This window comes from Ceratotherium simum, chromosome 15 (assembly GCF_057802395.1).
Source record: "Ceratotherium simum simum isolate JZ-2026a chromosome 15, ASM5780239v1, whole genome shotgun sequence".
Lineage (NCBI taxonomy): Eukaryota > Metazoa > Chordata > Mammalia > Perissodactyla > Rhinocerotidae > Ceratotherium > Ceratotherium simum.
The window spans coordinates 50,794,832-50,822,587 of NC_141914.1; the positions used below are offsets into that span (position 1 = coordinate 50,794,832).

Consider the following 27,756-nt stretch of genomic DNA (forward strand, 5'->3'; position numbering starts at 1 on the left):
CTTAAATATGGTTAAAATGGTAAATTTTGTTATGCATATTTTGCCACAAAAAAATAAAAATTTGGAGGATGTCATAAACAGACTCTAAGATGGCCCTCAATGATCCCTGCCTCGTGGTATTCATACCCTTGTGTAATTCCCTCCAATTAAGTATGGGCTGGACTTAGTGACTCATTTCTACCAAATAGGATAAGGCAAAAGTAACAGTATGTGACTTAAAGTCTAGATCATAAAAGAAATCGTGGCATCTCTCTTTCTCTCCTTTGGATCACTCATTTGGGGGAAGCCATCCACCATGTTGTGAAGAGGTTCCATGGACTGGTCCATAGAGTGAAGAACTGAGCGCCTGTCAATAGCCATGTGAGTGAGCTTAGAAGTAAATCCTCCAGCTGTCAAGCTTTCAGATGGCTTCCCCCCAGGTAACATTGTAACTTCACCCTTCTAAGAGCTCCTGAGCCATCACTCAGCTAACCTGCTCCTGGATTTCTGACTCGCAGATACTGTGTGAGTTATCTGTTGTTTTAAGCTGCTAAATTTTAGAGTAATTTGTTACACAGTGATAACTAATACCAGAGGTAGGGGTACAGGGTAAGGCAAAGATGTTGAAGCAAGATTCCAAGTATCATGAAAGAGAATAATCACAAAATGCTAGTATGTTCATCAACTGAAATACTGCATAAAATTTCACATTTTAAAATTTTAAAAAGGTTTCTCAAGTTAATCACTTAGTGTGTAATGAATAATAGACTTTAAAGGAACAAAAGGAGAAAATGTCAATCTTAAGGGATAAGAAAATTGAGCTCACACAGGATACTAAGAAAACTTGAACCAATTTCATTGGCATTAAAAGTTTTTATTTGGAATTTAATCCACAATCTATACAAGTTATTTACAAGGCATGAAAATGGAAAACAGCACAAAATACAATTGAGGTATAAGCTAAGAGCACAGTATGTCATATTTCAATAAATATAATTCAAAATTTGTAAACTAAGTGACCAGATAGATGAGTCTTGTTTTATAGTAAAACCATATAAAATATTTATTTCACGTGAGGTAGAGGACAGTTTTGTGTGTCATGTAATGCAACCAACCACAGCAATTTTAACCATAAAACTGTACATCATTGGCAAAATTTTAAATTGAATTATGGTCAATGTAGTCAACAATTTCAACAGTTGCAGAACAGATATTTACTGCCTTCACAGATTGGAAATTCAGAAATAATTTAAGACTATTGTGTTGGCTTAAAATTATCAGGATAAACAAATACTTCTCACAGGATGGTTAAAAGCAAGTCTATTTTATTTCTCCCAATCTATAATTTCCCAAAAGTTGTCCTAGATTTAGCAATTCTTTTTGTAGGATTTTTTTTTCTAGAACTACTTTAAGTACGCTGTGCTTTATTTTCAAGTGAGGTATCTCTATTGAAGAAAAAATCTTATAAATTCCTTTTACATTCAACTAAATACACTATTTTGTTTTCTGGGCTTAATTTTTAAATTTCAGTTTTTACATTTGATCGCTTTGTAATTTAAAAACAGTAGCACTATATAAGACGCTTAATTCTATTACTAAAGAAACAGGCTCCAAATTGCATTATGTAGTTTAGAAGCCATTTAAAATGGAAAGATTTTACAAAAAAAAAAACACTGTCCTTTTAAACAAGATGCAATATAGAATACCCATACAAATTTCTTCCAATAATGGAAATGCTGAAGTATCCTATACTAGAAAAAAATTTAAGCTCTGTTTAAGTTATTCAACCCCGCAATGTATAATACAGCAGTAATGTGTCCCTTATTGCTGATAGCTCCAATACAAACTATTAACAAGTAGTTCCAAGCACAGAAATAGATGTACAGTATGAGCACAATTTTTCACTATATTAATTTTTAACGTCCTGTCGTGAGGATTAAATGCATAGAGCAAATAAAAATGTGGATTCTTCCCTAAGCAATCAAAACATAAGTCATTGAGAAGAAAATTTTAGAAGCTGATCAAAAACCTTCAGCACCAGCTTTACCATTAATTTTAGGGAAATACCTTGAGCATGTTTCCTATTACTGGAGTTTCCTTATTTTACTTGCCTTCAAACAGAAGTCATAGATGTGCAAATAAATTATTCTGTCATGACTTCCAAAACATATGGCTAACCTGTAAATATCATTGTACTCAGTCTATTTCACCTATTTAGTAACTGGTTTTTAATTCAATTATGTACAAATGATTTTATATCTCAACTGGTAATATATTAAATATGTTATAAAATTAGTTCAAGAAGCATAAAACATCCTAACTCTCATGGACACAGAAATTCAAGCAAAAAAATATGCTTTACAAAACTAAAACACAAGCCAAACTTACGCTGTTGGTCACATCCCTTCACAGTGTTATAAGTTGCAACTGTGAAATCAGGGTGGTTCAGAGCTTCCTCAATGACAGGAGGTTTTACATCTACTACCTTGACAGATTGGTATCTTTTTCTCACCAAGTTTAGAGTATAGAAACCATCATCACCCAAATTAAGCATCACCCATCACCCAGTAAGCTAACATTCTATCTTTTCTTCCTTCTAAAGATGCTCTAGCACTTTTCATAGGCTGTTCCTTTTATGTAGCTTTTTAAAGTAAATATTTTTATATTTTTTCTAAAAAGAATAATATTACAAAGTCTGAGGAAAAATCTCCTTGCCTAATGAATTGGCACACAAAAACTAACACCAAAACAAACTTTAAGCTAGCAACCAACACTCAAAATGAGCATGCAAAGAATAGAATAAGTTTATATGGATAAGCTTTTTTAGCAGAGGTCACTTTTAAAGTATACAAAATCTCTATATTTTCAAGCTATGTGGTGCAGTTTAACTTAAAATTACTTTCAGCTAGAATAGGTATAATATTTACAATGGACTAAAAGACTATTTCCAAGGAAGTTAGACAGAAATCTATGGCACATCAACGTATCTTCTGGAAAATGAAGACTACAATTTCATGTCGCAAGTTTTCCTTACGTGAAGGACTAGAAAAAATATTCCTTTACTCAATTCTAAATTAAGAGTTTATGATAATTTAAAGGTGTTTAAGAACTGCTTAAAATCTTAACATATTTCAAAGTTTAAGCAATTTATTTTAGAAGTTTTGGGTTGAACTTGGCTTATCATTCACTGCATAACGTAAGTAGAAAGATTTTGAGTGAATGAGAAAAATAAGTGAAATTATAGTGGCTTGAGTTTGTCTCCCAAAAAGCTTAGCTGTAACACAACTAATTCACAACTACAATGAAACTGTATCCATCATAAACTGTCTTTGTGATTCTTCTTTCTCTGGATCTAAATAAAAGGTATTAGGAGGGTATGTTATTTTTAACATTTGTTCCTCCTTAGGGAGATTCCAAGAATCAACAAATTAAATTTTAGGGTTAATACAGTAACATTTAAATGAAAAATAGAAAACACACATTTAGATCACACCCTAGCAAAGAAACTATACTTTGTGAAGTACAAAAATTCTTTTAGGACATGTAAGTACCATTAAGCAAAATATGGAAATAACTGGCTAAATGATAGATAACTCACTGATTTTTGAAGTTCTATACCATTCAAGTTTCTATCATCTATGCTGGGACTATAACCTTAACTGTAGCTGAGTTATTTTAAATATAAATTTAGCTCTCAACTAATTTCATACAGTCCCTTACGTGAGAACATAGACAAAATTCATGGGATAATAATGTCAATTAATGGCAGCTTCAGAAAACTTCCTTTAAAAAATGCACACTGGAAATTTTACCTAACATCTTTTAAGCCAAGAATTAACTAATATGAAATTTGCCATTAAAGAATGATAGACTTTTCTGTGCAAAAAAAAAAAAAAAAGTGCAGAAGATGTTGCCCCTACCCCAAACTATGGAATTCCTTTGACTTCTAAAAATTATCTAAAAACTTTTAGTAGCAGATAACTAAAGTTCCCTAAATTAACCTATCATACACTATCAGTTGACTGTAACTACCTGATTTTGATATTAAGTAGTAATTGAAAATGGTCCATCCGTGCAAATTTGGTAAGACTTAACATTTAAACATACAAAAGTCCAAAATAACCTTCAAGGTGTTTAATATTTTACAATTTAAAGGAAAACAAATCCACTAAGGAAAACAAATCCATTATATAAATTTCAGTAAGACCCATAACTACATATAAAAACTGTACAGGAGGATTATGGATTGTATAGAAACTGATGTACATCAATGGTTATCAGTTTTCCTCAAGAACATTAATGTTTTCTCACCACTATTAACAACATAAACAAAAGTTCAAAAATTATTCCATTTTATTTCCTCTTCTGAAGTTGCTACATAAAAAAATTTTTCTAACTATAACCACATTTAAACCAAAAAACAAATTACAACTGCTTCTTGTGTTTAGCAGCAGTGTATAACAAAACACGTTATCCTTCCCCATTATGCCCATGGGGTGTGCTGTAACCTCGTCAGTGAAATTCCTCTTCTGACAAAACGTCTTTTAGGAGACACTAAAGAGAACTGGTGAAAATTCATTCCACAATATGAACAAAATAAAAGCAAATTTTGTATATAATAATGAGCATACTATATCAACTTAGAAAGGAGATTATGTTAATGAAAAAAATGGAGATTCAACTCCTTGAATAGCTCTATATATCTGAAATATGAAGTCACTACTGTATCTAAAATTGAGTATGAGATACGGATAACAAAACTGGTCACAACTATTTTCCATCACATAACGCAGCTTTTAAAAAGTATACAACTGCTAAATTTGTATTAGAAATATAGGCAGATTATCTAATAGCTGAAACCATATAGTACTGTTACTAAGCTGGTGGAAAAAAAAGTACAAAGAAACATACATTTTCATTCATTTGGAAAAATGTAAAAATTTATGTACTAATATATAATCTCTTCACTTTCTCTGATCTACAAATGGATAGAATGCTAAGTAATCTTCATGCAGATAACTTGTTCAGAATTCAACTACCAAAGCAAACAAACAAACAAAAATAAACCCTGTTGGGAATACACAGATGAATCTCTTTAAAGGTTTCTATTCTTTAGCCGTCTTTGATGATTTCACAATTTGCTGCTTTAGCTCTTTTATCATCATCTCCAACTTCTGTCTTGCTTCTCGCTCCTGTCTGAGTTCATCTTGGAGTTCTTGCCTATCAGTCTCAGCATGGTCCAATCTCTGTCTCAGTTCTGCCAACTGTGTGATTTAAAAGACTGTGTCAGCTTTCATTCAGTTTTGTTTTTCCATGTAATCCTCACATCAAGGTAAAGACCTATTTTCAAGTTACTTCTTACAAAATGAACTACTTTCATACATACTATAATCTCTTGAATATCTAATAATATTAACCTAACTTTAACATGACATTAAATTGAGGGAAAAACAAGGGTCAAGAGAACTGAACACCTAGAGCACTTTCCTTATGCTCCAAGCTTTAGTACACCTCTCATCACAGCCTGCTCCTGTTAAGAGTTATTTGTTCACCTTCCCCAAGTTGTGAGCTACCATGCATTTTTGCTCTAGTGCTTTTGAACATAGTAGGCAACAGAGCATGTTTGCTAATTTGTTGATTTGAAAGCCCATATGCTACATTAAAATAATATAACATTTGATATTCACATAGCTAGAGATTAGCAATATGGGCAACTAAACTACAGAAACTCAATAAAAGTTTAAAGTAATAAAGCAATCATGGTCAAAAAATCATCTTGGATGGTATGGCATAAAATTCTTTTAACAGAATTATCTATTTTGAAATATAGCCTAATGAGCTTGACGAAAAGTAATTTAATAAAGGCGGCTTCAATTTTCATGTTGAAAGGGCAACATCAAACAAACTGAGTAATTCTTACCTGTGCTGCATATTCAGCCTCTTTGTCTTTTTCTAAATTTGAGTCACAGGTACATTTTTGCTTCATTACCTGCTCTAATTTTTTCTCTAAGTCTTTCTGTTCAACATAAAATTCTTCCATTCTTTGAGCATGTTCATTCTGCAAAGATTCGAGCTCTTTCTGTAAATTCTGCTGTTCTTCAGTGAGTTCCTTCATAGCTTTTGAACTATTCAACATTTCAACTTCCTGTAATATCAAGAATCACAATACAATTTTTACTTTATTTCCATCATGTTAAAAATTTCAATTCAGGAAAAAATAGGACAGAAAATATCTAAAATTCAGCTATCATGAGTTCTATACAGAAGTGATTATATTGAAAAACTATTTTCTCTAAAAATTTAAAAGTATATTAAAATTGCTTATCAGTGTACAAGTCTGAACAATCTTAAATACATCTGCAGCATCTCATCTTGACTTTTCTTAAGAATATGCAAAAGTATCTTTTCATAATGGACTATCATTTAGATAACAATTTTACCATCTGAAGTTGTTGCTTCTTCTGCAAAATTGAGTTCAGTTTTTCCTGTTGTTTTACATAAGTTCTCATTACTTCTTCCATGATTTTTCCCTTATCATCCTCACAAATGACATCTTTGACAAGAAGTGAAGATGAAGCTAGAGCATCATGGTCAATTCCCGCCTTGCTTGTGTCTCGGACTAAGTTGCAAGTGGTAGACTCAGGTTTCTTTTTACTTGTAGAATTATTTGAGACCGATGGATCTTTGAGAGGCAAAAATGAAGTAACAAAGTATGAATATCACTGTTAAAAAGTCACCAGAACAATCCATAAGTGAAATTAAGAAAATAATTCCATTTACAAATGGAATAAAAAATAATAAAATATCTAGGAATAAATTTAACAAAAGCAGTACAAGACTTGTACAATGAAAACTACAAAGCATCACTGAAGGAAATTAAAGACCTAAATAAATGGAAAGGCATCTCATATTCATGGACTGGAAGACTTAACACTGTTAAGATGGTGTTATGAACTAAATGTTAGTGACTTTCAAAATTTATATGTTGAAATCCTAAAATCCTATGTGATGGCATTAGGAGGTGGGGCCTTTGGGAAGTAATTAGGCCATAAGGGTGGAGCCCCCTTGATGTGATTTATGCTCTTATAAAAGAGACTCAAGAGAGCTCGTCCTTTCCACCATGTGAGAACACAGTGAGAAAATGGTCATCTATGAACCAGGAAGCAGGCCCTCGCCAGACACCAAATCTGCTGGTACCTTGATCTTGGACCTTCCAGCCTCTAGAACTGTGAAAAATAAATGTCTGTGGTTAAGCCACCAGTCTGTGGTATTTTTGTTATAGCAGCCCAAAAGGACTACAATAGACGGTGCTACTCCCCCAAACTGATCTACTTTTTCAATGCAATCCCTATCTAAATCCCAGCTGACTTTGTGGCAGAAACTGACAAGCTGATTCTTTTTTTATTCATTTATTTGTCCCCCAAAGCCCCAGTGTATAGTTGTATGTCATAGCTGCACATCCTTCTAGTTGCTGTATGTGGGACTCGGCCTCAGAATGGCCGGAGAAGTGGTGCATCGGTGCACACCCGGGATCCAAACCCGGGCCACCAGCAGCGGAGCGCGCGCACTTAACCGCTAAGCCACCGGGCCAGCCCGACAAGCTGATTCTAAAATTCATAAGAAATGCAAGGAATCCAAAATAGCCATAACAATCTTGACAAAGAATAACAAAATTGGAGGACTCACAATCCCCATTTCAAAGCTTATTATAAAGCTACAGAAATCAAGACTGTGTGTAGTACTGGTATAAGGATTGAGTCCAGAAATAAACCCATACTTTTATGAGCAACTGCTTTTATGAGCAACAGACAAGGGTGCCAAGACAATTCAATCAGGAGAAAATTGCCTTTTCAACAAATACAGTTGGGGCAACTGTATCCACATACAAAGAATGAGCTTGAACCTCACACCGTAATTAACTCAAAACAGATCAAAGACCTAAATGTCAGAGCTAAAACTCTTAAATGTAAATCTTTGTGACTTTGGATTAGGCAATGGTTTCTTAGACTTGACACCTTAAGTAAGGAACCAAAAAAATATATAAGTAAATTGGATTTCATCAGAATTTAAAACTTTTGTGCTTCAAAGGACACTAACAAGAAAGCGAAAAGACACTGACAGAATGGCAAATCATATACCTGATAAGGGTCTAGTATCCAGAATAATACAGAACTCTTACAACTCAATAGTATAGAGACAACCCAATTTAAAAATGGGCAAAGGATCTAATTAGACATTTCCCCAAAGAAGATCTGCAATGTCCAATAAAAACATGAAAAGACACTCAATATCATCAGTCATTGGAGAATTGCAAATCAAAACCACGAGACCACAAGATAACACTTCACAACCACTAGGATGGCCATAATCAAAAGACAGACAATAACAAGTGTTGACAAAGATGTGCAGAAACTGGAACCCTCATAAGCTATTGGTGGGAATGAAAATGGTACAGCTGCTTTGGAAAACAGTTTAGTAGTCCCTCAAGATGTTAAACATAGAGTTACCATATGAATCAGCAATTCCACTCCTAAATATATACTCAAGAGAAATGAAAACATGTCCACATTAAAACTTGTGCCTAAGTGTTCATAGCATTATTCATAACAGTCAAAAAGTGGACACAATCCAAATGTCCATCAACTGATGAATAAACAAAATATAGTATATCCACACAGTAGAATACTACTAAACCATAAAAAAGAAAGAAATACTAATACATGCTACAACATGGACTGAGAAAATATTATGCTTAATGAAAGAACCCAGACCACAAAAGGCCACATAGTATATGATCCCTTTGATATGAACAGGCAAATACATAAAGATAGAAAATAGATTAGTAGTTGACAGTTTGAGAAAAGGGGAGAATGAAGAGTAACTTCTAATGGATTACAGAGTTTCTTTTTGGGGTGATGAAAATTTTATGAAATTAAATAGTTGGAATCATCGCACAACTTTGTGAATTTACTAAAAACCACTGAATTGTACACTTTAAAAGGGTAAATTTTATATGAATTATATCACAACAATTTTTACAAGTCACTAGACCTTAACTAATATGGGAAATAAAATATAATGCAAATAGGACATAATGGCACATTACTACTTACTGTTTACAAATTTAAATCCCAAGAAAACTAAGTTTTTAAAATCTCAAAATTAAAGTACAGAAAATCCCCCAAGAATCTCAAATATCTACGAAAACAGTTAAATGACTAGAGGACTCTTCAACTGTTGCGAGAAAGTAGAATAACTATCACACTTGCCTAAGCTGTAAGAAAAGCTCTACTGCTATATAGAGGGTAATATAGGCAGCATTTGAGTGGACATGTCTGGTTTGCCCCACGGTATTTTAAAAGCCACTATAACTAGGTAGCTAATTTTTTTAGATGTCTAGCAAGCATTCTGCATTTATGCCACTTGCCTTGCTCCCACAGCTATGAGATTTCAATTCTTGCTTATTCCATGACTAAGTTTCCCTGAGTCCTATACCTAACTACTCCTACATATACTTCTTAGCATTATTAGTTAAATGTTTTCAGTTCACGGCACATTAGAAAGAAAAACAAGGACCTTCTGAAGAAATCTGACAGCAAATAAAAGGCAGGAAGGGTAAAAAATAATCAGACAAAAATCACTTACAGTAGGAAGCCATGTAGCCTATGTATCCATTTCATCAGCCTCTAGAACTATCACCATTTTAGAAAATACAGCAATTGAGGTTCAAAATAGTTCCTCAGAGCTTTGAAAGGAGGCATTTTTTTAAGATAAAAGCTTCAATTATTTGGACAATTCTCTTAAATAGAAATCCTCTTTGAAAATGCTGAATATATGTGTTCATTAGATATCTGATTTAAAAAAAATAATTTCTGAATACTTACCTAAATGGCCACATAATTCTCTACTTGTTTTTAAATCCATTTTCTCCTGTTCCTCCAGTGAGACATCTGGATAAGACACTGTTTTTTGATGTTTCCCACCACTGTGAGGCTTCTCTGACTGTCTTGGTACAGATCTACTCGCCTCTATCTTTGTGACCTCTTTAGACTGGGATACAGCAGAAGTAAGCGACACATTTGGAGCAACCACTTTATCACACATGTATAAGCAGTAACTGAAAACAAAGAAAGGCAAAATAAGACACATATTACATTCAGGTAAAAAGTAAAATATGTTACATCTATTTCTATGGTTAAACAATTTTTTTACCAAAACAGACAACATAACAACTCAGAAAATAAAGTCATAGAAAACAATTCTTGAAAAAGTCAGTACTTTAGAAAGTAAGAGCAAAATCAGGAGGAACTTTTGTTATTCTGCAAAAAGTAATTTCTAAACACTAAAATGATACTCACTGGGAAAGAAAAATCATCGTCTCTCCTCTTTCCTTCAAAACCACCTGAGAACTAAAAGCATGAAGCACTTTCCAGAGCTGTTTAACAGCCCTGAGCAGGTAAGTCTATGCTAGAAAGAAAAGAGACGATATGCTACTTTGGAGGACCGTTTTCTTGCCCGCTACTCCTCCAAGGCAAGAAATTCTTGCTTTTTATTATGGTGAGGCTGATCCAGCCCCACACTTCATGGCTATGGCCTGATTTACCATAGGTCCAATGAGGAGCTCCCAGGGCCCTCCTTACATAGCTCAGGGAGAGAACAGGCATTCTGAAGGCTGCCCAGCTACTGGGCAGTCCTTCTTGTGTCACACCCCACAGAGCAATCTGCCTAAAATACTTTAGCACTTCCTACTTATTTGATAAAACAGCAATAATAAATTATGCAAAACTAAGATTGAAGGGATAACTACCAATTCTGCTCAAAATTCACATAAAATTGTTCAGTCAATTATCTGAGAGACTCATGGGACAAATTTAAGCTAGATCTTTAGGTACCATATTATTAACTATAATTTGCATAAGTAACCTTTAGCCAAAAGATGCAACAATTTAACTGATAAAACACTTCATCTCCTAAACTCTAAATAACCTCCTCTTACATCTCATTTTCTTTGTACAGGACATCTATATTGTTTCTCTTTACCAATAACCTGAATTCTGAGGATGAAAACTCAGTACTCTGCTAAGAAAACTGACAGGTTTAATACCTTCCAAAGACTTACTCCAAATTCAATAGGAATGGTGGAACTGTGTAAATGTAAATAAGACTGAGACTCTTCATCACTATGCATGGGGGAAATATACATTTACAGCAACAGACAAAAATCTAGGATTCAATAAATAAAAAGTTTATAATCTAAGGTCCACTTTTATCGAAAATAAGAAAACTTGATTTTGAGGGGTGTGGCTACTATGAAAGCTTGTAAGTTTCAAAAAAAAAATTTCTTTTTAAAATATCAAAGTTGCACACCAAACTCTTAAAGAGTTCATTTATCTCTTAATGGGAAGCAAGGAAATTAAAAGAAAACTTTCATTTTTTACTTTGGGGCAAAAGGGAAATGACCTATTTCTAGAAAAAACATAACATCAAGAAAAGGTTCTCAAATACTCAACACAATTTACAATTCATTTCACTGATTAACAAGAAAGCCTAAAACTAAATAATAAATTCCCAGGAACTAGAATAGTACCTGACATATAGATGTTGAATGAATGAATAATGAACGAACGAGCCAATACCCACTCACCTGGGGTGTAAAAATGAATGTGTCTGAGAAACATGGTCACCTTCTTGCTTTATAACAGGATACCATGATGGTAATTCCATTCCTGATGGTGTATCTATCTGTAGAAAAATGCAGAGGGAAAAAGTTTATTCAGGGAAGCTCTGACGGTTAATTTTGTGTGTCAATTTTACAGGGCCATAGGGTGCTTCTGGAAAATCCTGACTAATAAAGAAGAGTTATATTATTTAAGAGTCACCTTCTAAGAAGGCAGTCTTTCCTTACAGTACTATCTCTGAGAGGCTCCACTCCCTTCTGCAACTAGGCAAGGTGTGTGGGGAATGACACCCTCATCTGATTACTACTCCACACTCAGGGGACCGCCACTAAATGCCAAAATCTTCGGAAAACTATTTCACCTGATGTCCTAATATTCCAGTTCAGAACCGAGAAACTAGATAAAATGGAACAGAAACAGATCTCCAGACGCGAAGCAGTTGTGATTAAAGCAAAATCAAGTCATAAACTGTCAAAGGGATAATTCGGCACATGTATGTGGTGATAAACCAGTTGCAATTAGTATTTGGGTGGTAAACATGACATAATCTATGCAGAAATAGAAGTATAACAATGTACGCCTGAAATTTATACAATATTATAAACCCATGTTACTGCAATAAACAAAAAATTTTTTTAAAAAGTCATTAAAATATGCAAAAAAAAAAAAAGTCATAAACTGTCCATGATTTAATTAAGGAGCTCACACCAATGGAGGAAACCAATGAGGATGAAGAAACGCAGGAGAGTCCTGACAAGAAACCCACTGCCCCAACAAAATGGACTGAAAATGGAAAGGAAACAGCTTTTGGAGCACACACTACACAACTTTATCAATCAGGAGATGACTTAAGGCCAATTAAAAGCCAAAAATAAAAATACAGTAACTTGTATTGGTGGGAAATCAACATTTTTGTTAAGAATTACTGGGAAAAGAATCTGAAAGACTAACAAGACCACAAGCTTATAGGGAAAATAATAATATTCTGAAAGGATTTAAGACTTGAGTATTCAGTGAGGGCCTCTAGCCTCTATATAAGAGTAGAATGTTTTTTAAAACCTCACAATCCTGATCAAATACTCTAAAGAAGTTCAGAATCTGGGGTAAAATCAATTGTTTATTTATAAAATAAACAAATCGCTTGTTTACATAGTTTCTCAGCCTACAGTTTAGTTCTACCAGTAAATTAGAAAAGGAACTAACTGCTGGCAACAGAAATACTAAATGATAGATGCCAGGTGACAGCTGACAGCCTAAGGAGAGAGAATTACAAGATGCAAACATAAAAACTGATTCAAAAAGCAAGACAATCTGAGGGTTTTTATAGGCCAGGGCAAATAATTTAATATATCTCAATTGACCCCTACCCTCATCATAACAGAGTATAGTAACTGAAATTTAAGAAGTCTTGGGGCTGGCCTGGTGGCACAAGCGGTTAAGTGTGCGTGCTCCGCTGCGGCGGCCCGGGGTTCGCTGGTTCGGATCCCGGGCGCACACCAACGCACCGCATCGCAAGCCATGCTGTGGCAGCGTCCCATATAAAAAAGTGGAGGAAGATGGGCACAGAGGTTAGCCCTGGGCCAGTCTTCCTCAGCAAAAAAAAAAAAAAAGAGGAGGATTGGCAGATGTTAGCACAGGGCTGATCTTCCTCACAAAAAAAAAAGTCTCGAGTCAACATGACGTAGTTAAACTATGTTCTATAGTTATACCCTATATAAATAGTATACCATATACATATATACCATACTATATACCACTTAGAAAGACTGAAAACTAAGATATTTTAGAATTCATGAAAAAGGTTACTTTTAAAAAACACAGTGCTGAAAAGAACAGCTTTATTATCTAGAAAATTCACGTAGGCAGAACATTTTTCACCCCAACACTGTATGATAAAAGAGGTGTTAATGAGCATGGATAAGCTCACTGTAACAAATCAATGAAATATAAAATCAGCTTGAAGGGCCGGCCCTGTGGCTTGGTGGTTAAGTGCGCGCGCTGCGATGCTGGCGGCCCGGGTTCAGATCCCGGGTGCGCATCGAGGCACCGCTTCTCCGTTCATCCTGAGGCCGAGTCCCACATACAGCAACTAGAAGGATGTGCAGCTACGACACACAACTATCCACTGGGGCTTTGGGGGGAAAAAATAAAATAAATAAAATCTTAAAAAAAAAAAAAAATCAGCTTGAATTAAATGAGAATTTCTTTTCTAGAAGTTATTTGTTAAACTCATGATTTAGAAAATAAAGCTCCACTTTAAATCAATTTTATATCTGAAACAATTCTGGATGTACTGCCCAATAAATCGTTCCAGATTTTTTTAACTAAAATTTATTTACATATTAAAAGTTTTCCCTATTATGATGATCTGGAATCTCAAATCTTGGGAATAGCAAATTCTTTTTTTTTTTTTTTTTATTCATTTATTTATTTTCCCCCAAAGCCCCAGTAGATAGCTGTATGTCATAGCTGCACATACTTCTAGTTGCTGTATGTGGGACGCAGACTCAGCATGGCCGGAGAAGTGGTGCGTTGGTGCGCGCCCGGGATCCGAACCCGGGCTGCCAGTAGCGGAGCGCATGTACTTAACCACTAAGCCACAGGGCCGGCCCATGAGAATAGCGAATTCTAAACTTCTTCAGCCAAAGATCTTGACTTGAAATCTGACTTAATTTTGATAATCAAGTTCACTTCAAAACTCTACAGGCTTGATTTAAGTTTTACTTTTATTCATGATCCAAACTCAGTGTATCTTTATTTGTATGATGTCTCTAAACTTCAGATGCCTCCTTAAATAATTGCTAGCACATTCATTTGTTTTTAAACATCCATTCTTCTCTAGTTTCTGTCCTTTATTTTATTTCCTGTTCTTGCACCATCCCACTAACAGAGTCACAGACAAGGAGTTCTAAAAAAAACCTCCCTTAAAGATCACCCAGTGCAGTCCTCTAGCCAATGTCTGAAATCCCTATTCGAAATCCTGACAAGTGGCTACCCAGCCTCTGCTTGAACAGCAGTTTGAGATCAGGGACTTCCTTACTTTTGTATTTTCGTACCAAGCACCATGCCTGACATATAGTAGGGACTCAATGAATATTTGTTGAATGAATTCTGAATGACAGCACAGCTCATTAATACCCAGGGTCGCCTTTTATAAGGTTACTCTGCTACCACAAAACTCACAAGGATAGTCTCTTTCACGTTCAATACCGTTCTACTCCATGAAGTACCAAAGAAGCCCAACAGTCTCTGGAATCTATTTTTAGAGATCAGATCTACAAATTAAATAATACAAACGATGGGGAAATGCACAACATAACCATGATAAAATGTCGGGAGTTAATTTTACCTATTACGCTGTGGTAAGCCATAAACACATTTATAACAAATTATCCTAACTGCGTGTTAAAAACAATTAAGAAAAGCACACATTACTCAACAGAACATTCACAGGCATGCCAGATTTTCTCATCCATTCTGCATTTGTGTCAACATACAAATTAGGTCTTCAAAAAAAAGAACAATATAATTAAATGGCACAGCAGTAATGCTAAGTACTGATCGAGAATAAAAATAAGATACCGTGATATGAGCATCTATTGTCTTTTATCTTAGCTTTCAATATGGGAATAATTTAATTTCCTTTGTGTAAACATTAAAATAAAATACATTACATTACTTGGAAAAGGAGAGAAGTAGATCACTTAGTAGCTTAAGTTAGAGCCTTAACATTTTAAAATGCTTTTATCGCCCAACTTCCCTACCGTTATCTACCACAAAATGAACAGATGGCATCTTATCTGAAACACATAAGAAAAATTTCAGATATATTATTTCATTCCAAAGGTTCTTTCTCTAAGTCATAAAACAACAAATAACGTCTAGGAAAGCAAAATTTAAACAATTTCAAAACGTAAAGAGTTAATTTTAAATAATTAGGTTATTTAAAATTAGGTTAAATTAAAAGTTAATTTTAAATAATAATTTCCTTATTAAAAAATTAGGAAACGTTTCATGAAAGTTTCTCTAAATTTCAACTTACTGTGTTATACATACATGACCCTTCGATAATCAGATTTCCTAATAAAGAACCCTTGTATTTTGGTAGTACAATGCTTACTAGTCTCACAATGACAAATAATTTAGAGAACTTGATTTCATTTACAAAAAAACCAATAAGCATTTTTGTTACCACTTTCTAGATACAAAAGCAATTCCACCCACTCAGCACTATTCATATACAAACATTCCAATTTGTACTAAAAAAAAAAAATCAAAACCTTTAAAATCCCTAGGCTTATCTTCAATAATAAACTTTGCTTTTAGGTGGCAATCTAGTTTTTATTTTTTTTATTTTTTTATTTATTTTATTTTTTTAAAACATTTATTATTTTTGTGTGTGTGAGGAAGATCTAATATCCATGCCAATCCTCCTCTTTTTGCTGAGGAAGACTGGCCCTGGGCTAACATCCATGCCCATCTTCCTCCACTTTATATGGGACGCCGCCACAGCATGGCCTGACAAGCAGTGCGTCTGTGCGTGCCCGGGATCAGAACCTGGGCCGCCAGCAGCAGAGCACGCGCACTTGACCGCTATGCCACGGGGCCGGCCCTGGCAATCTAGTTTTTAACTACAGTATCAAATTAATATGATGATCCTCAATTAAGTCCTAATGACAAACATTGACAAACTAAAGAAATCAAGACAATGCCTCAAAATATCAGTGGGATTTCCAAAATCCCCCCAAGTCAGAATTAAATCTTTTTATTTTTTTATTTTTTTTTAATAATTATTTATTTGTTTATTTATTTTTCCCCCAAAGCCCCAGTAGATAGTTGTAGGTCATAGTTGCACAACCTTCTAGTTGCTGTATGTAGGACGCGGCCCAAAACTAAATCTTTTTAAAACGTGGGGGCCGGCCCCATGGCTTAGCAGTTGGGTGCACGCGCTCCGCTACTGGCGGCCCGGGTTCAGATCCCAGATGCGCACCAACGCACCGCTTCTCCGGCCATGCTGAGGCCACGTCCCACATACAGCAACTAGAAGGTTGTGCAACTATGACCTACAACTATCTACTGGGGCTTTGGGGGAAAAATAAATAAACAAATTAAAAAAAAAGTGGAAAAAACTATTTCTAAAAACTGAATTTAGAAAGTGCTATGAAAGATAAAGATTAATTTTTACGTTTTGGTATTCATAAGACAGTAAGCATACAAAGGACTAGTAGGTTGGTAAACTTAGTCTATCTTACTAATGGTGTGCTTACACAAGAAATAAAATATAATGCATATTAAAGACACATTACTTTGTACGAACCCAACATAAATCCTTAGCAATCTTACTAAACACATAACTGAATACAGTTAAGCAATAACTCCTTAGGTATAAAGTGAATATACCTGTCAGGGTTTTTTTATTGTGCATAACACTAGGACATTCAAGTGGTCAATAAATGATTTCAGAAGGACACAAAAGACACCGTACCAGACAGCTGCCAACAACTCTTACTGAAAGAAACTTCAATCTCTGAGTACAGGATCAGGTTTCCTCAAAACTTCCACCATGTTGTGAATCAACGTTTCAACAACTGAAACAGGAATAGTGTTACAAGGTAGCAAATAGCTACTTAAGAGATTTTAAGGCTTAGTCTTCTGCCTCAGTTCATTGTAATTATTAGAATTAATCGACCTAAAGCAAAACTGGAACAATAGGATCTAAGCACCTCCACTAACTTATTAAAGACAGACCTTCAGGAGTTAGAGCAATGCCCCCACACTGAAAGATCATACCACCTACCTCACAAAGCCAATTTTAAGTTTAAAGTGCTTAGAAATCTTCACAGGAAAAGCAAAGGCTCACGTTCTTATAACGTGCAACTATTATCATAAATCCTTCATGGAAACAAAGCCATGTGAAGTCTGTAGTATGATGCCACTCCCTTTACAACTTGTTCCTTTGAACAAACTGATAAAAAATCCTGTCAATTCCTGGGACTGTTAAAAAATACTGGAATTTTATACTGGAATTCTATGGTGTCCTATCCATTTAATATTGCAATTACCTGGAAATCTCCATGTCATATATATCTTTTCACTAAAACACTTGTTGTCAAAAGTTTTAATCTATATAAATCTAAGGCTTTCCTTTTCTATCCCATTTCAGCATATATGCTTTAAAAAAATTATGATCTCGGATTATTTTGGCCTTCAACTAATGTAAACTGATAATAACAAATTGTAGATTAATTAGTTTTACTATATACAATGTACTCTATTTTTATTTTACTCTGTTTCATGTTTTTTTAAATGCTGGTGACCCACTAAATTGATTTCATGACCCCCTGGCCCTTCTCCACTGGGGTTCTCAAGAGCCCAAATGCCCCGAGGCATCCATTGTACGCAATGAATTAACTTCTCTTCAAAGCATTGAGAATGGTACGATACGCCATCCTTGGGAGAACTGACAAAACCATCACTCAAATCATTTTCTGTAGGGCTTCATTCTCCTCTCATGGAACCCCAGGTGAGAAAGGCTGCATGGGTGACAAAGTGCAATTTGAAAAACACCGCTCTAAGTGAACTGTCTTAAAAATGGTCCAAAAGTATTATTTCAACAACTAGCCCGGTATTAATTAACACTTGTGCACTCTACAGATGCTCTTGCACAAACAGATGTACAAAGTATTACAAATGTAAAGGAATAAATTCCAATAGTAATTATCACTCCATGGTGAAAATATGAGTAAATTTTGTTTTCTTCTTTGCGCTTTTTAGGATTTACTACAATGGGTCTAAATTGCTTTCATAATCACACCAAAAAACTTTTATAACATGGAATAAAAGTCCTAGTCCTACCAAAACGGTCTTTAGTAAGTTTCTTAAACTTTTTTATTCCTTGTCCCCGTAAGATAAACAAAATATGCACTTTAAATGCTATTTGAAATCTCCAAACAAATTGAATTTGACAAATAAAAATAAAATATTACTTTGCCTTAAAACTAAATCTGTTTTCCTCATCGAAAATCACTGGTAACTTTACAGGGCTACTAAGTCTTTTCATTCAGTTATCCAAACCTTTTTTAAGCATCTACCACATTTTAGATTCGAAAACTAGATAAATTCCTGCCCCAGAGGGCCTCCAACTAGTCGTTAGATATATATTTCTGTGACCCACTTCGCAGTCTAGAAATCAAAATGAGTTTTAAATTAATTTTCTATCTTGCCTATTCATTCTTCTTTCTGCCTAGCATGTGCTGTAATATTTTACTTAGTGATTGAAGCAAACCACACATTAAAAAAAGGTTTATGGTTTAACTATATATTCTTTTTGCTTTTTATAGTCTAACAAAATACTTAAATTATTTTATGGATATAAACCCTCAATAGACCAAAATTCTATATACGGACAAAACACAGGTTTCAAGCCATCCCCAAAGATATTCCCAAACTAGTTCCACCTCTTTTCTTGAACAGGTTAAGTTCTGGCCCCACAATCATTTTCCACTCCCAGAATTCTAAAGGGATTGAAATTAACCCAATTCTTGATTACTTCCTTGTTCTCCCAGTGGCATAAACTAATGTATGCACAGCTATGAGAACACTATAGGCTAACTACAAAGTGATTCAGGACTACTCTTCTTCTTTTCTTCCTTGAAGTTTCTTAATTTTTTCCCATTTCTCAGACCAAAAGGATAAATTTCTAAGTTTTCTATCAGAAGCCTTTTAAAAAGGTTAACATTTTTAAATGTTCTACCATTTTTTAATGGTAAAAATGAATAAAGACTGTGTATTTCCTAAACCATAAGGGGGCACTATTCCCAAAGCCATTCTAAAGATTTCATTGAAATGTTCTTATAACATAATTCTTATAACAAACCTGTTTCATGCTTTCTTCTTGTATACTTCGTTTTAGTAAGTAAACAAATGTCCAACTAGTATGATTACTCATTGGTATACTTAGTTGTTGTGTACAAACAACGAAGAGCAAGATACATTTGAACCCAATACTCAATTATTTTGTTTTAGAAATATCTTCACATAACTCTAGGTAAGTAAACAAAATTTTTGAGGAAAGGAAAAATTCCCAAATACAATTAGTAAATATTTCAGTAATAGTTTGAAGTACTACTATCCTACATTTCTAGACTCTTCACTTCCAAAATGCTTTCAGATGTATTCTCTCATGTGATAGTTATCTTATTCAACAGTTTATTTGCAAATTACATGTGTTTATTAAAGCTTAAAGCATCATTTTTCAAAAAAATCCCAAATATTCTAAAATATAATGTAGTGTGGTTTTTCAAAAATCTGTTCAGTTAAAAAGAAAAAGATTTCACTGACTGCCTTTGACATGCGAGGCACTAAACTATGTTCTGGGAAAACAGGAGAAAGATAGTCTCTAAACTCACAAGGACAGTTATTAATTTTAGAAAGTTAGACAAAAATATTCATACTGGTCCCTTATACAAGCACAAATATTTCATTTGATTCTGACCTTATCCCCACTTGATCAAAATTTATGCTAATCACAAAATGCAAACTATACCACTGATGTAACAAATTACACCAAATCTACTCCAATCATTACTGGAACACATTTTGTCCCAACACTACTCTTTGTAGTTGCCCATTCTCTCTAGTATATTTCCTTACCTCATCTAGGTTTGTACTAAGAAACACATTTCCTAAACAAAAGCAAAATAGCTTACAAGAGGTGAGAAATTTTTTGTACTATTATTATTACCCCAACGACCTCTGCAGAAATGACGAACTAAAAGGAAAACGCAAAACTAAAAATAGTGAAATGCCTAATAGGCTTTAAGAGGAAAATTTTTAAGTTGACATCTTTAGGTCATCTATTTGCATCACAGATAATCTATAGGTTTTTTTTTTCTCTAAGCAGAGTAAAAACTGTATCATTTTACTTACTAAGAGTAGCCACGTCTGAATGTCAGAAATCTAAATTTTAATTTTTAAAAAAATACACTTATAAGGGCATACACCATCTTTAACTTAGTAGAGATTGTCAGCCAAATGCTGTAACAGTAAAGAATCTCCTATAATTACCTTATCAATTGACTACAAATGGGCTTTTCTAGTGTGCTTGAAAATAATCTTATGTAAACATCACTCTTCAAATTTTATTTACAAATGATCAATTTGCTTAGCAACCTTTTTTCCATAGACAGAAACGTAACATTCAACAAAATCGGAATTAGATAAAATAAATAATACCCATTGAAGATTTGGAAAAGAATCAGAAATATAATACTCTTGCATATATTTGTGCACTGTAAAATACAATAACCGTTTTTCTAATAAAAAGCACAAAAAGCTTAAATGATATGAAGATATGAATAGTTTGGTAACACCATCTTGCAAAGCAACCTAGGCAGATCTAAAATCAAGTGTATTTCTTGTGGTGACCTGAGTAATAAAGAGGTCAAAACATATCTTTAATTTCTACAAAGAACAGCATCAGTTCTTCACTCAGAACACTGACCTTATACCACTGATTTCTCTCATCTAAACATAGCTTACTAACTATGCAAATTAAATATAGCTATTAGCTATGCAAATGGTTTAGCGATCATTACTAATATGATTTACATCCTTAGAAATAATTTAACAGTTGCTACATTCCAAACAATTGCCTATTGAGTTTCAGGGTTTTTTTTTAATCCAAAAACAATACTTTGACTACATTAACTATATAAACATATCAAATTACATTAGTATTCACACTAAACATAATGCCCTTTATATAAGAGGTTTCTACATTTAGTATATTCTTTTGTTTAAAAAAAAAAAAGTCTGCGGACTTTTTAAAATAAGCATCCTCTGGATCTGTTTGGTTTGGTTAGCAACCAACTCAGTGACTCACAGACGATAACGAAAAATGTTCCCCAGTCAAGGACCATCTTCTTGCCCCCTTCCCAGTAAAATACCTTAGTCTATATACAAGTTAATAAAGTTTAAGAACCATTACATTAAGGTAAGTTGATAAGAAAAGTTAATGTTTCTCAAATTCAGTTTCTGCTACGAAGTTTGCTTTAGGGAAAAGTAGTGAAAATACGAGACTTCAAGTAAAAAGATCTGCATTCAACTCCTGATTCTACCCACCTACCAGTTATACAACCAGGAGCATGTGACCCATCTGGGAAACCCTGCTCACAGAACTTCAAAAAAGAACCACCTCACAAAGTTTTGAGGAGTAAATTTTTAAAACGTGAAGTGGCAAGTAATAAAACAACCACTCAAGTATGTATTACACGCGAACCCAAAAAAATTTTTTCTTAAAGGTTTGATTGCTGAAATTTTCTTAAATTTCCTTAAATTGCCAAGAATTCACATAAAATTGGAAACAATACCAAAATACACCAGAAACACTGTAGCAAATATTGCAAAAAATAACATAGCAAAAAGATGAAAAAATCTCACACCTTTCACAAACAAAAAATGAATTCAAATTAATAAGTTCTGAGACAATAAAGGACTACAGCCAGATGAAGGATGGTTTCAATTTTAACCAAACCCTAGCACATTTAGTTTCAGTTAAGTAAATTCATCATCTTTTTTTTTTAACCTTTCTCATGGTTCTCAGATATTTTTTTCTCACACACAGAGCAGGAATATTTAGGCAAAGTAGTTTATTCCAAAAATGCTTATGTCAGAGCAATGAAGATTGGAGCAAGAGTATCTGGCAAATAACGTGGCCACCTATGGACATGTAAAGTAGAGCCCCTAATTAGCTTAGGGCAAAATATAAACATCAAAAAGGGCATTCCACATTTTGATAATATAGATAATCTCTAAGCACAAGCTTCAGCATGGGACCAGCCCAGCTATAAGCCAGTCTAGCAATTTGAGAAGTGGCTTAAAGTCAATCCTGCTTCAAAATCAGTTAATAACTGCACCTGAACAATATAAACTTATCCAGTAGCCACAGGCAAGGAATTTCAAAGAAGTGCTGACCCGTTGGAAGCAGCAAGTAGCAAACCACCCTGAATTAGAGTCTAAAATTATCTTCATTGGGCTTCAGAAACAAATCACTGTCTAAAACTACGCTGTAACTAAATTTCCCTCAAAACCTTAAAGGCACCATAACAGTGCACAGGACACCAAATCTTAGGTTCTAGCCCAAGCTCTAACGTTGCTGTGAATGACCTTCGGTCATTTAATACACTTCATTCCTTTCTTCTGTGAAGTAGAAAGGGCAGAGATTATTTCAAGGAATAAAAACTAATAGCGGAAAAATTCGATTCTTAAGATGAAACATGGCCAACCTTTTCTTAGTTTATGAATCAAATAAAATTATACAGGTAAAACTGCTCAAGAATAATGCTTGCCACATTTTAAACACTTAGTGTTAGTTACTATAATGATTTTAAACAAGTAGGAAAATATATTTAAAAACCAGATCAATAAACTGAATATTTAATAACCCAAATCTGGTCTATTACCCAGGCATTCAAACTCTTAGAATGAAGATATTAGTTTAGCCTACCAGAAAATGCAGTGGGAAAAATAGTAAGTTTAAGATCACTCTACTGATACATTTTTATATTAATATTTACTTAGTCTAAAATAATCTTTTCTTTTTTCTATCTGTCATAATTTTTTAAAATTATTCCTTTTAAAAAAAAGAATCTCGGGGCCGGCCCGGTGGCGCAAGCGGTTAAGTGTGCGCACTCCGCTGCGGCAGCCTGGGGTTCGCCGGTTCGGATCCCGGGCGCGCACTGACACACCATTTGTCAAGCCATGCTGTGGCGACGTCCCATATAAAGTGGAGGAAGATGGGCACGGATGTTAGCCCAGGGCCAGTCTTCCTCAGCAAAAACAGGATTGGCAGACGTTAGCTCAGGGCTGATCTTCCTCACAAAAAAAAAAAGAATCACAAATTCTTCAGATACATCTGTTTTTTCCATTTGTTTCTAATATTGATCAAGGCCAAACATCCAACTATAGAAATAATGTCAGAAATCGTAGATGTACCTTTGAAAAAAATGCTGTGAGGAGCCCACCACCAGAATTGTTTTGGCTATTATACCATTTGCAAATGGAAATAACACCGAAGTGTAAATTATCTTGACTCCTAGGAAAACAACCGATATAGTCATCAAAAAGGAGGACGCGTGAAAAAGAGTACATGACTTGAGAAAGAAGCCCCAAATCCTCCACTCTCTGGCTATGTAATCTTGGGAAAGCCACTTGATCTCTCTGAGCCTCATTCTCTTTACCTGTAAAATGGGAATAATTCTACTTCTCTCACTAAGCTGTTTGGAAGATCAAATGAGAACGCACACAGGAAAGCACTTTATAGCCTAAAACGTGTTAAACAAACATATCACATAGATCAGTATTTCTTGTTGTTGTTATATGAGCAGTAACAGTTTAACACACAGGTTACGTTACATTCTAAATAGACTTTTAATTTCAAAGTAAACCATTACCGTTATTCAAAATTGCTATTTAAAAAAAAAAAAAAAACTTGCCTTGGATTGCGTTCTCTTTCCATTTCTTACGCTAAATTTCTCCTTCATTTCTTCTAAAATTATCTTCAGTTTCTTTTCCTCAGGTGTCCCTAGGTATTTTTGGTTCACATGAAGATAGCAATGCCACTTGGCTGATTCAAAGCCCCAGTGGCAAGTCCTTTTGTCAGGTGATCTGTGAGAATGCATCACAAATGTCTGGGGCGCAAACATTCCACAGCACTCCAGACACTGAATACACGGAGCATCAGGCTGAACATAAAACTGGGGTGCAAACAGACCCTGACATTTGCCCAAGCATTCATGTTCCACTTCAAAGGCACTGCCAGTTTCCTTTAACTGGGCCAATGAGTTTTTAGCAGGCAATATGCTGCCATTTTGAGGAAAAGTACGTGGCCGCAATAAAGCATTACATAGTCTTTGCGCATCAGTTAATGTGATCAGCCCACAGGATGGGGCATTGAATGGGAGTATTCCTAGGACCTTTAAGATATGAAGCTGGTCTGAAGTACACCTTGAACAATAGATGTACAACTCGTCACACACTGTATTTATTTGCTGGAGTGAAAATTCACGGAGAACAGAATTTAAGACTTGGGGCAAACAGAGTCTCTTTTCTCCTCCAACCTGAAAACACGAAATAGACTCCCCTTCCAATACAGTCTGGGTGAGTTCTGTGGAGCTATCAGAAGGGATGAGTAGTGGACCAGGAAGAACCTGAGGAGATGGAAGAGGCAGAAATACAGTAGGTGACATGCTTTCTTGGGAATACCGAGCGGAGAATGCTGCTGGTCCACCCAGAGAGCTCTGACTACTTAAGTGGAATTGTGCCAAAGTGTGTTTCAAACTGGGATTTAAATGCAAAGGTTCAGGCACAGAGGCACAGGTTCGCTTGACATGCTCTCCATTAGTTTCCATGGGCGCTTCATAGTCATCCAAGTGTTCCTTCTTTACTGTTGGCATCTTGTTGATCATCATTCTTCCATTTGCATGAACATCTGTCATCATTTTTTTCACTGGAGGGCTGCCATCATCTCCCATCCCATTCAGTTTTTTATTGGAACCCTGAACCAAGGGGAAATTTGTCTGTAGGTTTTCCATTGCTAAAAACTACTGTTAAATAAGTAAGTCTGAGATTTGCATTGTTATTTAGTTGCTTATTTGAAGAGAGAAAAGCGATATACACCAATACTTATGGTAATTTACTCTCATAGAAAATTTAAATTTCCAAAGAGAGATCTCCCTAGTGAATAGATTTTGCAACTTTGTTTTGGTTCTGCTTATACTCTAGTATAATTTCACTACAAATGCTAAAAATTCCTCGTTTTGTCTTTAATAAAGAATATGATTTGAAGAGGCACACCTCTGAGGAAGTTTTTTTTTTTCTTTTTTAATTCTTCGGATATACGTATTAAAATAAAGTTACCAATCCTCTCAATTCAAGATGTCCAGGTTCAATGCAATGGTTTGGTTTGGTTTTAAGCAAAACACATGAAAAGTTTATGCGATTACTGTATCATAAAACCTAGACACAAACACAAGTCAAAATGATGCACCCAAATTTAATTTTTGGCACCAAGGACACCAAAAAAAGAAAAAAAATTCTTCTCTAAAAACGATGATCTGCTGGTCTGTGTCGACAACCTGAAGACTTGAATAAATCCTCACACCAGCAAGAGCCTCTCACTCCACTTGAACTTCTACAGTTAAAAATGATACCTAAAGAAAAACTGCCCAGTTATCTTCAAGGATTACTGTTCATTCTTCTTTTAATGAATCTGGAAGAGAATGGGGATGGGGCAAGAGTTACATTTGAATTTGCTCCAGAGGCCAAAGGCTCAGTTTGAAACTAGTTTCTTAATCTTAAACTAAGTTCACTTTACCAAAGGTGACACTTCATTTTTTTTTAAATCTAACACCAGTTAACTAGAAGAACCTTCATTCAAATAGGAAAGCAATTTGGAGAATGGGTAAAGAGAGCAGTAATATCCCTCAAGAGGGTGAGGGCTACCCCAACTCAGAATTGGAAGAACCTTAAACAGATCATCTCACCCAAAACTCAGGACTAGAGGCTTTCTCAGTTATGCCATTTTAACTAAAATAATCCATTACTTCATCTCCTAATTTAAAAAAAAAAAAAAAAACACCAGTTTGATCCAAAAAAATCAGACACGAGTTAACATATCTACCATATGTAACTAAGTTACAATCTTAAGTGCATCAATTCATCTGGTCAGTTTATGCTATTTTTCTGGAATGACTGCAGGCAAAACTTAACATTCCCTTTAAAAGATTAGCGAATTTGCTTAATGGAAGCCAAAAGCTAGAGACTCCACTCCTGGGAATCTCCATCCTTGAACAAGACTAATCCGGGACAAAAAGCACAAGGCAGACAGACCTCACAAAGAATGCAAATGGAGGAAGAGGAAAAAAGAAAAGATTCTTCTTCCACTTCCTTCTTGACAGAAAAATCCAAAAGAAATCCAATAAACAGAAATTTTTGCCTCCCAAGCTCCCAGCAATTTACCTTAAAACAGACCCAAAGGGTTAAGGACCAAGGCCAGTAGCCAATGTACTGACTTTCGCCCACCACAGGAACACCTCAGCCAACGCAGGCCAAGGAAGAGGGCAGCAGGCATGACCTAGAACCGGGGAGCCCCCCAAACCCTGAAATCCTCGGCCCACGCAAAGCCGCCCACCCATCTCAAACCCGAGGGGGAGGGGAAGAGTGGAAGACAAGGCACCCGGGACGCCTTGGGGTGTGCAAGGGGGGAGTGGGAAGTGCAGGAAGAGGAATCCCCCAACCCCCACCCGCAGTCTCACGACAACCCCAAGTGCCCTCGCAACACGGCCCCACTGCGGGGGCCGCGGGGAGGACGGTGGAAATCCCCCGCGCACCCTCTCCCCGGGAAGTTTTCGGGTGTTACCCCAGCACCCCTAAGACGGCACCTCCCCCCGCCCGCCCGGAGCCAGAAGGGAGAGGGGTCAGCGGGCGGGTGGGGCGCCCGAGCCGGGATCCCCGCGCCGCCGGGCGCCGGTCGACCAGGTCGAGCTCGGGGCATCCCCACCGAGCGCAGACCGGCGCCGGGGGTGGGGGAGGCGGCGACGGGCGTGCTGGTCTCCGGGGTCCCGACGGCTCCGGTCAAGTGCAGCGCCCTTCCCCTGCCCGCGCCCACCGCCCGGGGTCAGCGAGGCACGATCCGCCGTGGGACCCCCGCCCCGCGCCGCCCGTGGCCCCGACCCCACCCGGGACCCGCGCATCCGGACCCCCGACTCCGGCCTCCGCTCCCGGGGAAGCTCGACGAGCTTTGTTAACTCCTCACCCGCCCCTAGCGCCGCCGTCGGGCTCCCGGGGGGCCCCGCGCCCCTCTCCTCCCGCCCCGTCCCCCTCGCGAGCCCGGGCCGCACCTGTGCCCGCCGCCGCCGCCGCTCGCCCGCTCCCTTCGGCTGTGCCGGCGCCGCTCCGAACCCCACACACATCGCTACACACAGCCCTCTGACGTCACCGAGCCCTCGGCCCGCCCACGTCACTGCGGAGACACACGGCTTCCCGCAGACGCCGCCGCCGTCTCCGGCCGCCCGGGGGAGAGCGAGGGCGGCGGGAGGGG

At 36.2% G+C, this 27,756-nt stretch overlaps 1 protein-coding gene across 2 annotated transcripts; it reads right to left on the reverse strand.

Moving 5' to 3' along the window:
• Positions 1-832: 832 nt before the first annotated feature.
• On the reverse strand, positions 833-27,756 carry SKIL (SKI like proto-oncogene). Of its 2 annotated transcripts, none has more exons than XM_014783190.2 (7): positions 27,557-27,756; positions 24,152-25,926; positions 11,624-11,721; positions 9,864-10,096; positions 6,420-6,661; positions 5,900-6,124; positions 833-5,243 (listed from the first exon to the last, which is right to left on the reverse strand). In XM_014783190.2, the coding sequence occupies exons 2-7, from the start codon at positions 25,247-25,249 to the stop codon at positions 5,085-5,087; spliced, it is 2,055 nt and encodes a 684-aa protein (XP_014638676.1). In that variant the 5' UTR covers positions 25,250-25,926; positions 27,557-27,756; the 3' UTR covers positions 833-5,084. The 2 variants fall into 2 exon arrangements, with proteins under 2 accessions (XP_014638676.1, XP_087296160.1); XM_087440034.1 differs by lacking the exon at positions 27,557-27,756 and adding an exon at positions 26,676-26,959.

Excerpts from the sequence above, each read along its gene's own strand:
- SKIL (XM_014783190.2), bottom strand. The coding sequence starts at position 25,249 with ATGGAAAACCTACAGACAAATTTCCCCTTGGTTCAGGGTTCCAATAAA. Across the intron at positions 6,125-6,419 it reads AGAAGCAACAACTTCAGATG|GAAGTTGAAATGTTGAATAG; the intron begins GTAAAATTGTTA and ends TTGATATTACAG. Across the intron at positions 5,244-5,899 it reads AGGCTGAATATGCAGCACAG|TTGGCAGAACTGAGACAGAG; the intron begins GTAAGAATTACT and ends TAAATCACACAG.